Source organism: Ochotona curzoniae, unplaced genomic scaffold (genome assembly GCF_017591425.1).
Source record: "Ochotona curzoniae isolate NIBS_2020 unplaced genomic scaffold, NIBS_Ocur_1.0 contig_54, whole genome shotgun sequence".
Lineage (NCBI taxonomy): Eukaryota > Metazoa > Chordata > Mammalia > Lagomorpha > Ochotonidae > Ochotona > Ochotona curzoniae.
In genome coordinates, this window is record NW_024466464.1 from 3532397 (window position 1) to 3548105 (window position 15709).

Here is a 15709-nt window from a genome sequence, read left to right on the forward strand (position 1 = left end):
GCGTCCCCGTGACCGCCACATCAGCGCTGGTCGTGTTGTCGGGCAGCTCGCTCCTGGTGGCCCCTGTCCCTTGAGTTGTCCTTCGTGTCACCCAGCAAGAGTCCCTGCAGCCCCGAGCCCTCCTCCTGGGGTAGGTCCGTGTTGAGGGCCTGGCGGCCGGCGGCGGTAGCCACAGTCAGGGCTTGGGCGAGATCTGACCCGGGCCTGGGCTCCCGGCTGCCACCCCTGGGGCCGTCACTGGCCTCGGTGCCTCGTGCCTGCTCAGGGCACCCCTGTGTTTCCAGAGAGGCGCTGTCTCCTGCCAGGCCGCAGAGCTGATGTGAGGCCGCCTGGTTCCTGGCTGGGTGAGCTCACCATGGGGCTGACATCCCGAGAAGGGACCCTGGGCCCTCAGGTCGGTGCCTGCCCTACTGCCCGGCCCAGTGCCCAGCCCTGCTCCCACCGCAGGAGATGTGGCCAGCCCTTCCCCAGATGTCTCGCACAGGACTGGGGGAGGCCCTGCAGGAGACAGACGGCAGCAGAAGCCACGGGCTGTGCGCTTGTGCTCAGGGCTGGGCTGGCAGTCCTTGGGCGAGCTGGCTTTGGGCACCAGGGCACCAGTTGGTGCCTGTTTAGCTGCAAAGAGCTCTGCTTCCGGGTGAGCGTCAGGTGCCTGCTGAGACTGGGCACGAGCGGATGTTGCCAGCACTCCTCAAGTCAGCTGCTGCCATTTACTCTCATTGTGAATGCTCCGCGGACCGGGATCTGTGTGGATCTGCAGTTTTCATGCAAGCAGAGGCTGAAGTTCCCCAAGAGCCGCAGGCCTCCCAGTGCGAGCACGGGCGTGCGCCTGTGTGTCCACGTGAGGCGGCATGAGCAGGTCATGCATGGTGCGGCTCCCCGTGCGTGCATGTGCCTCAGCAGGCCTAGGGGTGCTACTCTGTGCAGGGCGTGACTTGCCCCGTGAGACCTTCACAGGACACAGGGCCGGCCGGCCAGTGGCAGTGATGGTTGAACTGCCATGAAGTGGGGGCTGCCGTTACCGCTCCGCCCCGTCGGGCCGCAGCCCTCAGTACCAGGGCCAGTGCCCTTTGGAGTCCACTGCTTTTGTTACCTTTGCCGGGGGAGATCCCCAGCCCCCGCCAGGGCAGAGGTGCCCCCGGGCCCTGGGGCGTGCTCTGGCTGGCATGCCTGAGCTGGGTGTCTGCAGGGCTTGGCAAGGTCGGTGGTGCCTGCTTTGGCACATGGCTGGGTACTTGCTCGTGTGGAGAAGAGGACTGGTAGTCCGTCCTGAGAGCCTGCACATGGGGGGCCCTCAGGCCTCAGCTCTTTGCTGGGAGGAGTGCACGTCACAGCAGTTTGGGGCGACCCTGGGGAGTTGCAGGCCCTGTGCCTTGGGCATGGCTCACAGAGGCCTGGGGTGGACACACTGTCCCTAGCTTCCAGGGAGAGGCCATGGGGACAGGTTCCTGGCCAGCAGTGGGCTGCTGGGCGATGTCTGCAAGGCGCTGGCTTGGCTGTAGTCTCAGGGCCACCCGGCCTGTGGGAACCTCCGCGTGTCGGGGGGGAAAACAGTGGGGAGCATGGTCAGTCCCCGCACTGGCACTCCCAGAGTCCTGAACTCTTACAGACCAGAGGTTCCCTGTCCATGTACCCTGAGAGCTCCTCGCTGCCGCACCATGGTGTGTGAGCGGGGCCGGCAGAGGTCCTCCAGACAGGTACATGCAGGTGAGCGGCAGAGGGCGCTCGAGGGAGACTAGGCAGGGGCCTCCCCACCTCGCAGGTGGACACTGCCCGGGAGGCTATGCTGTCTGGGATGTCGGGGAGCCTCAGCTTGGCTCCTCTGGGGTCCCTGGGCTGGGGGACTGCGGGTCGTGCTGTGCGCTCCTCCTGCAGCCTGTACTCTGAGGCCTGAGCGGAGCCTGAGGCTCCCTGGGCCTCCTTGGAGGACTCCTGCTGTCGGCTCCCTCTGCTCTCGGCCTGTGAGTCAGTCCCCCAATGGCTGTCACTTCTCAGGGTTTCCTTGAGCGCTGTTGTAAGCTTTTATAAAGGGTTTCATCCATAGCCTTATGAAAGTCTAAATAAATTAGATCCACTGGTTAGCCTTCGTGGGAGATTTTTATTAACCTCCAGTTATAGAAATATTGCCGGTTACACTAGAGCAATTTATTCCTGTATGAGCCAGCCATGCTCATCTCTGCCGGCTCCTAGCTGCTGGGCTTGTTAGCCCACGGGGGGCAGGGGAGGAAGGGGGGCCTGTTCATGTGTACACAGGGCCGGCGGGAGGGCCTGTTCCCCGTGTAGACCTCAGGGTAGACAGGCCTGTTCCCCGTGTAGACCTCAGGGGGGCGCGAGGGCCTGTTCCCCGTGTAGATGTCAGGGTGGACAGGCTGGGCAGGTTACAGCAGGTGGTGAATGTGGGCGCAGCTGGAGCTAAGCGTCTCCACGAAGAGGGGGTAGTGACTGCCCCCCAGCACAGGCTCCTGAAGCTGCCCTGGGTCTGCGCCGTCTGAGGGAGCACAGGCTGGGACATGGGCCTCTGCACCCCCTGTGTCCTGGTCCTGTCTCTTGCCCTGTGCACTCAGGCTAAGCCGCTGCCCACAGGGTGTTGAGCGCTGGTCCCACTGGACAGACCTAAGGGTCGTCCTTGGCCTGCTCAGCTCTGCTTCTGCACCCAGAAGTGACAGCCAAATCAGATCTGCAGGGGCCTGGCCAGAGGCCTGGGGCAGAGGGGCCCTCCTGCATGGGGAGGCCAGTGGGCTCCACGGCCTGTACCAGGAGATCCTTCTTCTGAGGCAACCAGGACAAAGTGTAGACCTGTGGAAGGCTCCCAAAGGCCTCTTGCCCAGCCACTTGTCCCGGCAGCCGTTGGTCTGGGCACCAGGAGGCCTCCCGAGGCGAGGCAGGCAGGCGGTCAGAACTTGTGTGCCTGGGCTGGTGGAGGATGGGAGTTAATTAAAGGGCCTTGCTTGTTCTGTCTGCATCTGCCAGCTATCTACATGTTAATGCAGCCCTGCCACCGTTCGCGCCAGCTTGTTATCATGCAAGGAGACGGCGAGCTGTTTCACACGCTTATGCTGTGTCCCTGTGGGGGAGGGCGTGGGGTGGCTTGTGCTCGCACTACTTCCTGAGGCATTGTGGGGGGGACCCAGCAGCCCGTCCTCGGAGGGGGTCCTGGGTGCTGGGCTGGCTGGGCCTGTGGCGTGTGTGAGCACGTAGAGCTGGGGGTGGGGTGCTCTGTGTCTTCCTCCAGGGACGCCCCTGTGTCAGCAGGTGTGGTCTGCATAGCCCGAGTCCGCTGGGAGCCTCGTTGGCGCCCAGCCGTGGTCACGGTCAAGGTGGTCAGAACAGATTTCTTTCCGCCCCTCCTGCCGGGAGTGCAGAGCTGAGTCCCTTCCACCTGCAGAGGCCAGTGGCCCTGCTCGAGGGGATGACCCTGGGGAGGCAACATGCTCCCTGCGTCACGGAGGTGGAAGCTGAGAGCTACAGGAGGTCCCAAGGCTGCAGGTCAGAGGGCACGCAGCTCCCTGGGAGACAGTGGCACTCCTGCCTCCCTCCCAGCGGGAAGCTTTCTCTTTCTGATTTTAACCTGAGGTGGGGAGGGGCATCAGGGGCCTGGCATGTGTCTTCCCGTCAGGAAGTCAGAGAAGCTGGGAGCACAGCTTGTACAGGGCACCAGTGCCAGGCCCCGTTGCTGGGGTAGCCCGCTTGGGGTGTCAGCAGCAGCCCAGTGCCCACAGGCACAGAGCAGCAGGGACACCTTTGTGGAGCAGTGGACCCCCCTGTCCCCAAAAGGCGGGGCAGCGGGTGCGTGTCAGACACACCCTGAAGGCTCTGGGGTTCCATTCCTGCCTGGGCGCTGCAGGCTGGGGCGGGAGGATGGAGGGATGGAGCTGGCGGGGCTCAGGAACAGCAGGGAAGAGTCTGGGACTGGAGGTGGAGCAGCAACAGCTGCCTGTTTGAGCAAAGGCAGAAAACCCCAAGACAATAACGAACTGAGTCCCAGGGTCTCGCGCCGCCTTCCAGCAGCTCGCCACAGCCCGGAGCTCTGTTTCCCTGGAGTCAGTTCTGGTGGATGTATTCGGTTTGCTTTAACTGTGAGATATGGGACACAGCTCACCTTCCCTCCTCCCAGCCCAGGGCTGTGGGGTCAGCAGGAGGGTCCCTTGGGTGACCTCTTGGCAAACAGCCCCTCAGCCATAGGACTGGGGAGAGTGAAGAGGTAATGACTGGTGTGGCCAGCCACCTGCTACCAGCCTAACCAGGGAGTGCTCTGTGACACTCCTGCTGGGACAGGCAGACTGGGGGAACCTGTAGGAACTTGGGGTTCCTTGGTGAGGGGCGAGCACCAGCCTGGCAGGAGACAAGCTGCAGGAGCGTGCACTGCTGGCTCCTGCGGGAAGGCAGTGACACCATGCCCAGAGGTCTGTGGGGAGAGTGGGCAGCACCTGGTGTCAGAGGGGCACCGAGCCAGGCCCTCGCACGTCACCGGGGCTGCAAAATGCAGCAGCTGCTGGGGAAGTCGGCATGGTTCCGTAGAGACACGCAGAGCACCACGTGGCCAACAGTCACTTTCCTGGTCCCCAGTCCACACGAAGACCTGTGCGGGCTCTTCCTGGCAGCTTGGAGAGCAGTGCCCAACCCAGACCCCAGTGCCCTGTAGTGACCAAGGGGCCTGTGCCTGAGGGGTATTCTCCAGGAATGAAAAGGGGCAAACAAGTGGGACCTCCAGCACTGAGGGTGGTCCAGAGAAGGGGACACCCCAAAGGTCGTGCACACCATGGTTCTGCCCAGCTGTGATGGCACCGTGGCTGTGCCACCATCACCCTCCTGGCCCTCGTGGCACCGTGGCTGTGCCGTCGTCATCCTGGCTCTCGTGGCACCGTGGCTGTGCCGTCATCACCCTCCTGGCACTGTGGCCGTGCCGTCCCCTCCTGGCTGTGGTTGACTGTACCCTCAGGCTGTCACTTGGGGATGGGCACATGTGCTCATTGTGCATTGCTTTTAATTTTTACCTGTTTACAAGAGTGTCAGAGACACAGAGCAAGACCTACTTCTGCTTGTTTAGGTGCTGCCCATCGCCTGCCGCAACCTGTGCTGGCCTGTTCCTGCCAGGCTGTGGAGCTGGGGGATGGCCTCCAGGCCGGTGGGTCTTCTGGAGGCCTGATCTGGTCTGCGATGGGCCTCTGGGTGAGCAGACTGTCCCAGCCCTCAGCCCTATCCTCTGGGCCTGCCCACCGCCCACCAGTGTCCCCAGCCCTCAGCCCCGTCCCCTGGGCCTGCCCACCGCCCGCCAGTGACCCCAGCCCTCAGCCCCGTCCCCCGGGCCTGCCCACCACGTGCCTGTGGCACAGGAGCTCTGTGTGCGCTCCACGTAGCCCAATCGCTGGCATCCTTGGGCAGTGCACTTCTTGAGGCCTGGAGACCAGCCCGTTTGGTTGTTTCATTTTTTCAACTGAACAAATGTTCACTGAGCCTCCTCCGTGTCTGCTCTCAGCACCTGGTCACCTGTCCCGTGACGCTTGGGCGGCCCTGAGAGGGAGCAGAGAGCTGGGCCGTGAGCAACGCGTGTCAGTTCAAGGTCGCAGCTCGGGCCCTGCCCACCGATCGCTGTCCCTGTGTGTGGTCTGTCCTGCGCAGCACCCTCTGTCTTTACGCCTCATCCCCTGGGAGGACCCCATAAGGCCCAGCGGCAGGCAGCCGGTGCCTGGGTGTGGCTCCTCTGCAGGGTGACCCCTCGGAGCAGAGGCCCCCCGCCGGGCGCGTGCGTGCGAGCAAGGAGCTGCTGCCTGGAGTGCATTATACAGCCCACACAAATGAAATGGAATTTGTAATAGAGCAGTGCGAAGGCTAAGCAAAATTGCTTCAGGAAATCTCAATTGATTCCCACTCCTTGCGACAATAGGTGTTGGGCTTGTTATTGCAGGAACACAGCCTGCTGCTGCCCAGGGCCGAGCTGCCGCCTCCGCCCCGCCGGCTTCCCGTGGGCCGAGCGGTCAGGGTGACTCCGGCAGCGTGCCCCAAGCGCGGTGGCACAGGAGCGGGCTCTGGATACCTGGCTGCTGGTGGCGGGCAGGTGGGTGCGGAGACACCGCCCAGAGGAGCAGGCACGGCCCACTGCTGAACGGAGATGCTGTCCTCTCCCGGGGACCCAGCGCAGTGGAGCCCAGGACGTGTCAGCTCGGTTGGGGGTCACTGGTGTGCGAGGCCGGTGGGGGTGTCAGGGAGGGAGGGGCCGCTGGCGGTGAGGGAGTGATGTGGCATTGACCCTCATCGCAGGGACAACGGCTGGGGCCAAGCACTGACATGGGTCAAGGCCGCCCCTCACAGCTGCCAGGACAGCCCCCGCAGCACCTGCCTGGGGCTTGTTCCTGGCCAGTGCAGTAGGGAGGCTCGGGCTTTCATCGTGTCACTGGCCGCGGCCAGGCCGGTGTCAGCTTGGTCTTCGCGTGCAGAGGGGCAGTTGCCACTGGCACTGCCTCTTCAGAGCCCAGCTCGCCAGAAACGCCTGCGCACCCAGTCGGGTGCTGAGACCCCGTCTCCCGCACGAGATGGGTCCACCTTCCATGTCCAGGAGGGAAGCGACATGAGGCATGGGTTTGTGACACTGTGTCAGCACTTTGTTCAAGTCCCTGCACAGGAATTACAGCATTGCATCCAGTTAAAATTACCCGCTAATTCAGTCACCCTCAATTGAGCTGGCCTTACCCAATTAACTGGAGCTAACAAGCTTGGAGCGTGCTGGAACTGTTGTCTGCAGGCTGCCCTGCCTCGGGAGCTTGCCTGCCTGCTTCACACTCCACTTGTGCCCGTGGGGTGGCTGGCCGGGTGGGGCTCCCGTCCAGCAGGCTTAAAGCTGGCAGTGCAGGGTGGCCTCAGTCCACATGCTCCCGTGGGCCTGGGCAGGTTCCCAGGGATCCACTGTCTGGAAAGCTAGACTCTGAGGGCCAAGGTCCCGGGGCCCTGGCGGGCCTGGGTCACAAACAGGCTGTGGGTCCCCGGGCGGGCCTGGGTCAGGAACAGGCTGTGGGTCCCCGGGCGGGCCTGGGTCAGGAACAGTCTGTGGGTCCCTGGGTGGGCCTGGTCAGGAACAGGCTGTGGGGCACTTGACTCCCTGCTGCCTCGCGTGTTGTCCTCTGCACACCTACCCGGCATCTCTTGCAGGGTGCTGTCACTATTAGGGGTGCCCTGGACTCAAACCCCATGCCTTCCACTCTGGCTCTCGAAACACACCCTGCCAGGCTGTTGGGTGTCACTGATGTGTGAGGTTCGGGGGGTGAGGGTGCCAGGGCGGGAGGAGCAGCTGCCAGGCTGTGTGCAGAGTTGCTTGTCGGTGAGGCAGACTTCAGACCAGACAGGAACAAAACAAACCACCTGTTGATTTCTCCTCTGCCTCTGGAGTGGAGCACACCTGTCCAGGGTACCCTTCTCCTTCGTTGTAGGGCCTCGCTGGTTGGCAGGACCCCTCCCCACACAACTTCCTGATCCTGGTGCGGGGCATCGGCAAGCCATCACGTGTGCCCTCTGCAGGACACTCTGTCACGTGGGCTGCCTCCTGCTGGGCGGGCCCTCACGTGTGCCCTCTGCAGGATGCCCTGGCACGTGGGCTGCCTCCTGCTGGGCGGGCCCTCACGTGTGCCCTCTGCAGGATGTCCTGGCACATGGGCTGTCTCCTGCTGGGCGGACTCCTGCACCTGCTATCATGCCACGCTGATGGCATTGGTGGTTCCTGGCCCTCAGGGCATCCTGCAGAGGGCACAGGTAAGGGCCGCCCACGTGACAGGGCACTGTGTCCACACAGGTGTCACGTGGCTGTGCCGCTGTGGCCTCCTTTGCCTGCAGAGCGCAGTGCAGGGCCCTTGGCGAGGCGCTGGTGTGGGGCACAGCTGCTAACCGCCGAGCGGAGTGTGGCAGGCTTCCTGTGCTCTGTGAGTGCGAGCTAAGCGGATTGATCCCTGAGTGCTCGCCTGCACTCAAACTCGGCCAGGCCTCGCCGGCAGTGAGGTTAGACTTGGTGCGAGCTCGGTGGGTTTGGCGGCTGTTTGACCCTGCCCTTGCAGCACGCGGGGCTGTCTCTGGCTCCGTGAGATGAGCTGGTCGGTTCTCTCTCACTGAGCCTTGTGCGAGCTCATGACCTGTGGTTGTCCTGTCGTGCCGCAGCCCTGTACTTGGTTCACTTGCCCCTTGCCCTTGACCGGCCTCGCCACAGGCAGGTCGGGCTTCGAGGTCCTGCCGTGCCAGCCGCCGGCTGCCCTCCGTGCACGGTCACTCACAGACCGCACCGTGCACTGGGCCTTGTGTCTCCCGCCCGTCTGTGCCACACCATGGCCTTCGCTCTTCTTCTCTCTGTGTTCTCATGAAGGTTGACTTTTTGCTTCCTTGAAAGGCGGAGCCAGAGAGAGGGAAAGAGAGCTTCCATCTGCTGATTCTCTCTCCAGATGACCTCAGAAGCCTGTGGTGGGCTGGGCCACCACCAGGAGCTTCTGGGTCTCCCACGGGCTCCCACGGGCTCCCACGGGCTGCAGGGCTCCAAGCACCTGGGCCGTCCTCCGTACTTTCCCAGGCCATCAGCTGGTGCCGTCGGGGAGGCCGGCCACACAGGTAGAGGCTTAGGCTCCTGTGCCACAGCCCTAGCCCCTGTCTCGACATCTTTGTGCTTGTGGCTCCCTGTCTGACAGGTGTTGGGAAGCAGGGTCACTGGGATTAGAACTGGCACCCATGTGGAATCCCAGTGCGTGCAAGACAAGAACCCTAGCCACTAGGCTATCACGCCAGGCCCCATGGCACATCTTAAACCTCACCAATGCATCAGGCTTCCCTCGGAACCTTCAGGTTCCCTTCTGACCTCGTTGTCTTCCTTGAGGAATTCTGAGTGAGATTTTGTCTAGAGCGTGTCAGGCTGAGTGCCCGAGCTGCCCGTGGGTGGCAGGTGGCCGGTGGGGTTCCCGTGTCTGTCCCCTACTCACACACTCCGTCTGTCACTGCCAGTGGACACTGCAGGGGCTGCTGGCCTCGGAGTCGGAGGTGCAGATGTTGGGGTGCTCACCTGGCGGGGTCACAAAGGCCTCACCTGGCGGTCCTGCTGGCGCATGGAAGTCCCTGCCTCCGGCCCCTGGGCTGCCAAGGTGCTGCGGCTCCAGCTGTCTCCCCCGAGGCCACTGGCTTCAGCAGCTGGCCAGTGCCTCCCCTTGGCAGCAGGTGCCCGCGGCTGTTCCTAGGGACCTGTGTTGTCAGAGGGGAGGGCGCACGGAGAGGCTTGCAGTAAGCCCCAGAGCACAGCCGTGCTTCCCTGACCAGGAGAACACTGCATTTTCCTGGCCTCTCCTGGACGCTGTAACCACACAACACCGGCCTGAACGCACATGAGCGAGTGCTGCTGAGGGTACAGCACCGCATGGTCAAGTGCAGGGGACCGGAACCTCCCTCTGAGCCCTGTGTGGACACAGGGAGCTGGGAGGTGAGGGAACAGGTCGGGGGGGACACAGTCACAGGGAGCTGGACGTGAGCCCCTCCCTGCCTGGGTCCTGCTGCTCTCAGTGTCCGCATCCTAACCATGCCTCCACACTGTGCGGCCCAGGACCTACTGAGCATGGCTCCAGGCCCTCCCGGCCAGCGTCTGTTGGACTGCCGAGTGTGGTCCTGCACCGAGAGCAGTCCTGCACCCAGAGCCCGTGTGACACCCCATTGGGCTCTGTGTGCCCAGGGCCCGTACAGCACCCCATGGGGCCCTGTGCACTCCTCCTGCCCCATTGCCCTGTGTACCCAGAGCCCGTGCGGCACCCCACGGGGCCCTGTGCACCTAGAGCCCGTGCGGCACCCCACGGGGCCCTGTGTACCCAGAGCCCGTCGGCACCCCACGGGGCCCTGTGCACCCAGAGCCCGTGCGGCACCCCACGGGGCCCTGTGCACCCAGAGCCCGTACGGCACCCCACGGGGCCCTGTGCACCTAGAGCCCGTCGGCACCCCACGGGGCCCTATGTGCCCAGAGCCCGTACGGCACCCCACAGGGCCCTGTGCACTCCTGCTGCCCCGTTGCCCCCTGCCTTGCTGACTCCACGTGCCTTGTCCCCACAGGAGCGAGACGGCATGCGTGCCATCCTGGGGTCCTACGACAGTGAGCTGACACAGGCTGAGTACTCACCCCAGCTGACCCGGCGCATGCGTGAGGCTGAGGACATGGTGCAGAAGGTGCTGGCGCACAGCACGGACATAGAGGTGGGTCTGCATGGCGTGGCACAGCGGGGTGGGGCTGAGGCAGAGCCTGCTCGCTCGTAACTGGGAGGCTGTGTGGCGCCGTGCTCAGCAGCCCTGCGTGCTGGAGAATGGATCCAGTTCTGGGGAGAGTGGAGCCCCTGGCTGTAGTGGCCTTGGGCATTGGGGGCTATCAGTACTGGTGACCTTGCCCTGCCTCTCTCCCTGGGGCCTCCAGCTCCCACAGGCTCAGCTAGGAGAACAGAGGGGCAGCCAGCTCCTGGATACTTGGGATACCCAGGGCAGAGGGCCGTGTGCACGGCTCCTCTCTAGGGACGGCGACAGCCCCTCTTCTGCCTGGGTTTCGGAAGCACCGTCCCCTCTGCGCTGCCCAGCTGTCCCTGAACACAGATGCTCCCACTGAAGAACCGAGGGGGCAGGGACGTGCCCCGAGGGACCTGGGTCCCCCACATAGGCAGCCTGGCTGCGTGGCTCCTGCAGCCCACAGCCCACTGGTGCCCGTGACCACCGTCCCTTCACACTGGTGGGCGTGACCCCAGGAACTAGGGCCTCCTGACTGCCGGTCCTGCTGGCTGGCCATGTGGAGTTTGTTTGCTGCCACCCTGCCGTGACCAGTGGGTGCTGGCAGCCACCCCTCGGTCCTGCAGAGACTGCCCTGGCTGTGCGGGCGAGACCACCGTCAGCGCAATGCCTTAGCAGCCATTTGCCTACAGTGCGTCTGGCTCCGTGTGAAGCACTAATGAAGAGAGCTTTCGGGGAGGCTCCCTGACACCTCCCGCTGTCCCCAGCGTGGTCACAGCGAGAGCCCTCTGTCTGCCATTCCCCATGCACAGACCCAGCTCACTGAGAGCCACACACTGCCATATGCCCAGCGTTTTGCTCACTTGTGAACACAGGCTGTTGGTGGCTTCAGAGCTCCTTGCCAGTCACCACGGTGCCCTCCTGCCTCTCGGCAGACCTCAGCCATCACTGCGTGCACCCAGGGAGCCCTGTCCAAGTCTCCTCCGCCCACCTCCCGGAGCTGCAAAGGTCACAGCTGTAGGAGCGCTGTCGGTCTGTCGGCGTCCCCGCAGTTGACAAGGAGCGTCCAGGTGCTGTCTTCAGCCCTGACTTACCTGCACTGCCCACCCAGGCTCTGCTGGGCTTTGGCCCTGCACCGCGTGCGGGTGCCCTCTCCCCACCTAGGCCAGCACAGAAGCACCCTGAGTCTTGTCTGTCAAGGCGGGTGCTCTGAGAGTTCTGCCTCATGAACCAGGCTCCGCTCTGCTGGGAGCCTGCCACCCCCACCCCGGGGGAGGGACTGCATACAGTACCAGGGGCACTGACCACTCCCAGCCAGAAGGACCAGGGAGCATCCAGCAGGTGGCAGCAGACCAAGCCCTCCGTGGGCCAGGCCCAGGCAAGGCCAGCCCGGGGGCAGAGGGAGGCCTGGTGTCGGGGGACGGTGGCTGTGCCCCTCGCATGGTCAGGCTAGCCTCGGAGCTGACACTGGGCCAAAGGAGGGCAGCGCTGGCCAGGCCCTGTGCCCTCCAGCTGCTCCTGACCACCATTCCTCCTGTCCTCGTGCCTGGGACACTACAGCCGTGCCCTCAGCCCTTCCCTGCGAGACTCCTGGCCGGCCCTCTTGTGATCTGCTTTTCATCCCTCCTTGCCAGGAGGGGAGAAGGGCGAGCCCCAGGGGTAGCCCTGGCTTTCACCCATCAGCACCCACAGCCAGGGACCCACGGGACCCTGACCCCTCGTGTCTCAGCCTGGCCTTGTCCGCGGACGGGCTCGTGGTTGAGAGAGCCACGAGGCGCCGCTCGGTCACGTGTTGCCCGGAGACGGGGCCTCGGGCTCTCGCCTGGACGCCGCTGCTGTCAGTCTGGTGATGCTGCCCTGCTGTGCAGGCTCCCAGCTCCGTCTCTGGTAGCTGTGTCCCGGGGTGCTTCTCTTGCAGTTGGGGGAGCCTCATGACCCCCACAGCGTGCTGAACCTCAGCTGGGGGCCCTGCCAGGCACACCCACACCTCCCACTCCCTCCCATGCCTGGCCCTGAGTCCCTAAACAGCAAGGGGCCGGGCAGTCCTGAGCCCTGCTGGCCAGTCCCGAGCTCCCCACGCTGGGCGACCCTCTGCTTGGCCTCACCCTGCGGGCACTGGGCTCCAGGTTGGACCTGGGGCTGGTGCCGTCCAACCCTCAGCCCCTCTAGGCCTCCTGGTAGGAGTTCTGAGTTGGTCGGGTGCTGATTCCAGCAGGAAATGACGTGACTTTATGGCGCTCATCCACTTGAGGCTGGTCTCCTGGCAGTCACCCTTCTCCCTGGCCAGGATGCAAGCACTTGGGGTATGCGCAGTGCAGCTCGGAACCTGAGCCCTTGGAGTCCCACTGTTCAGCTGTGCTGGCAGCTAGGGAACGAAGGACAGCGGGCCTGGTCTGACCTGCGTCAGGGCTCCCCTGTGTGCTGCCTGAGCCCAGCTCCACCAAGCCCACTTCCGGCTCCTCCCGCTCTCCTGTTTCCACGCCTGCCGCACCATCACACCCTGTCCTGTGCCCTGGGCTCCGTTCGCGGCGGTGCCTGTATCTGAGTGTGCACAGGTGTCCGCCTGCTGGCCACAGAAGCTTGGCCCCCCCCTTCCTGTCGGTCCCACCCGTCACCCCTGACGCGCAGACGACTTTGATTCTGGCAGAAGCAGCCCAGGGAAACAAGCTGGGAGTGAGCGAGCCGGGGGACCCAGACCTGTCTCTGGCAAGGCTGGCGCCGTTCGTGCCACTTTATTTATTTTGTTTAATAACCGGCCGTGGGCGCTGGCGGTGCCTGGCGCGGACCCAGTCTCTGTGGAGCTGTGAGCCCGCACGCCGCCTCGGTCTCACGTATCTGCCTGATTTGTGCTTCCAATTTATTTAATTAAAACAGATTATGGTGCTGCGGCAGCGTGGCAGCCTGCAGTGGGTCTGGGCTGGTTTCTGGGCCCACGGCGCCTCCCTCCCCGTCACCACTGTGGGGCCCAGGTGGCAGCTTTGGGACTGCCTCTCCTCCTCGGCAGGCCACATTCTGTGCCGCCTCCTCACTCAGAGGCACCAGGCAGACAGAAAACCAGCAAAGCTACCTCTAACCCTGAGAGAGGTGACAGTAGCCAGGTGGCCGGACATCCAGGCCCAGGGAACCTTGCACGTGAAGTTGACGCAGGCAAGGCCGAGGGGCTCGCTGCAGTGGGGAGGGGTGCAGGGACAGACACCGCCGGCTGGGAAGGCTCCACGTGCTGCTGTGGCGCAAGTAGCGGTTTTGTGTCTCTGTGCTTTCAGACAGCCCTGCCGGCGGGCACTGCGCGCCACCTCACAGATGGCTCAGGCTGCGCTGAGAACTGAGGTGAGGGACCCTTCTGTCACATCGTCCAAGCCCACGTGTGAGCCAGGACAGCAGGCGAGTCCAGCTCTCTTCCTGCCTGGCGCCTGTGCCCAGAGCCTTACGTGGGCTCTAGCCCTTTCTTTTAGGCCACATGCCTGGTCTGCTGGAACCCAGCTGATCCCCCGCGGGGCCCACCTGTCTACTGCCTGTGTCCCCCCACTGTTCCCACGTATGTGCTGATCCCCCATTGTACACCTGTGTCCAGATCCCACCGTGCCCACCTGTGTCCTGACCCACCGTGCCCACCTGTGTCCTGACCCCCCACTGTGCCCACCTGTGTCCAGATCCCACCGTGCCCACCTGTGTCCTGACCCACCGTGCCCACCTGTATCCTGACCCCCACTGTGCCCTGACCCACCGTGCCCACCTGTGTCCCATTCTGAGGCTCTGCAGAGACACTCAAGCCTACACCTGTCGATGGGCCACAAGTCGTGCCACTCTTGCCCGCTGGATAGGGTGACCATGGCTGTCAGAGCGCTAGGCTTGGTGAGCACGATCCTCACGGTGAACTTGGAGAATTACAGAGGGGCAGGTAGGAGTGTGGCACCGTGGGCACCTCACTGCTGGGAACATTCGTTCCCATTTCAGCACCTGGGCCTGGTACAGCTTCTTCAGGGTGCACAGTGCCCCTGGTCACACCTGGGCATCAGCAGCGTGCACAGTTCCCCTGGTCCCTGCCAGCTCGCGGGAGCCCAGTTGGTTTCTGGTTGCAACATTGGCTGGTCCAGCCATGGCTGTTGGGATTCGGGGAGTGAACCAGCTGAGGAAAGAGCTTTGTCTGTATCTCCGTCTGATTTTCAGATAAAAGGGGAAAGTTCGTTTTGTTTAAGGAAGTTGCTGGCTGTCTCCCAGTTGGCCGCCATCCACAGGGCAGCCCCTCGTCCGTAGCTCTGTGTGTTCCTGGTGGCTGACCACACCGGTCTCCTCTCTTTCCCGCGCTTGGCACGTCTGTGCCTTTCCCATCTCCCAGCCCCAGCGCCCCATCTCCCGGCCCCAGCCCCCCAGTCAGCTGTGTCTGCTGCTGGGTGACCTGGACACACTGCAGCCATGCTGCTTGTCCTGCCCGGCTGTGTCCCTGTCCTCCCTCCCCATGGACTTCACCCCTTCTGAGCCGGCTGGGCCACTGAGGTTGCACTGCTGGCTGGTCAGCCAGGCACTGCTGTGGAGCAGAGCTGGCCCTCTGGAGCCGGGGGAGGTGCTGCAAGTGGACTGTGTGATGGAAGGTAGCAGACAGCACAGATCACAGCGGCACTGCTGGATGGGTGACACGTGCACCTGAGCCTGCCCAGCCCCCGTGGAGGGGCAGCTCTCACGGCCCTCACTGCAGGACATCAGTCACCGCTGTGGCGGTGGTACCCTCCCACCCCATGCTGCCCGACAGCCCTGCCGCCCTGAGGCAGGTGGCTGGGCACATGGTGCTGCCAGGCCTCTTCCCAGGCCACCTTATCAGGAGGTCTGCAGGGCCCGCTTTACCCCGGGCTGGCTCCTGGACACTGTTGTGTTTGCTGCCGTTTCCAAGCTGGGCCATGTGAGGGTCAGGGCAGCTTTCTTTCCCGGGTCACTAATCGGAAGCGCTGGGCAGGACAGGCAATGAGGGCGGGGTGTGTCTGCGTGGCACAGGTGCAGTGATCCACCCACACCTTCAGTTGCGACAATGATGGCTGGCCTGGAGCCCTGGGGGTGCACCTGGCCTCTGCTGGGTATGTGATGTCAGGAGGCGTGTTGCTGGAGTGTTGGGAGCCCTGAGACTTTGGGGATGGAATTGGATGTGATGAGGGGCTGGGTGTGTGCTGTCACATCTAGGCTGGCTCAGGGAAGCCCAAGGCCTCTGGGATTCCCCCAGGAGAGCCGTCCCGCCATGACTTGCTATGCCCAGTTGCTGGGGTGGACCTGACCACTACCTGCTCCATGACCCAAGGGGCTGGCAGTTGTGCTGGGCCCCCTGGCTCAAAAAGAAGTAGTGATCTTGTTGATGGGCATTTTGTTTATTGTGGTCCTGGAGGGAGAGCCTTCTGCCCCCGCAGCCACGGAACCTGGCCATTTTTTCTTTCAGGCTCAGCTGTCACAAACCCTGGAGGAGCTGGGAGGCCAGAAGCAGAGAGCGGACATGGTGAGTCCTGGGCACCTGCTG

At 63.8% G+C, this 15709-nt stretch overlaps 1 protein-coding gene across 3 annotated transcripts in view; it reads left to right on the plus strand.

The window, feature by feature from the left end:
* MAD1L1 (mitotic arrest deficient 1 like 1) overlaps nucleotides 1–15709 on the plus strand; it is a 175184-nt gene that overhangs the window by 108230 nt on the left and 51245 nt on the right. For all 3 annotated transcript variants that reach the window (XM_040990056.1, XM_040990058.1, XM_040990057.1), the window contains exons 12-13: nucleotides 10054–10194; nucleotides 15632–15688. In XM_040990056.1, coding sequence (XP_040845990.1) covers nucleotides 10054–10194; nucleotides 15632–15688 — 198 coding nt within the window. The remainder of the gene's footprint in view (nucleotides 1–10053; nucleotides 10195–15631; nucleotides 15689–15709) is intronic.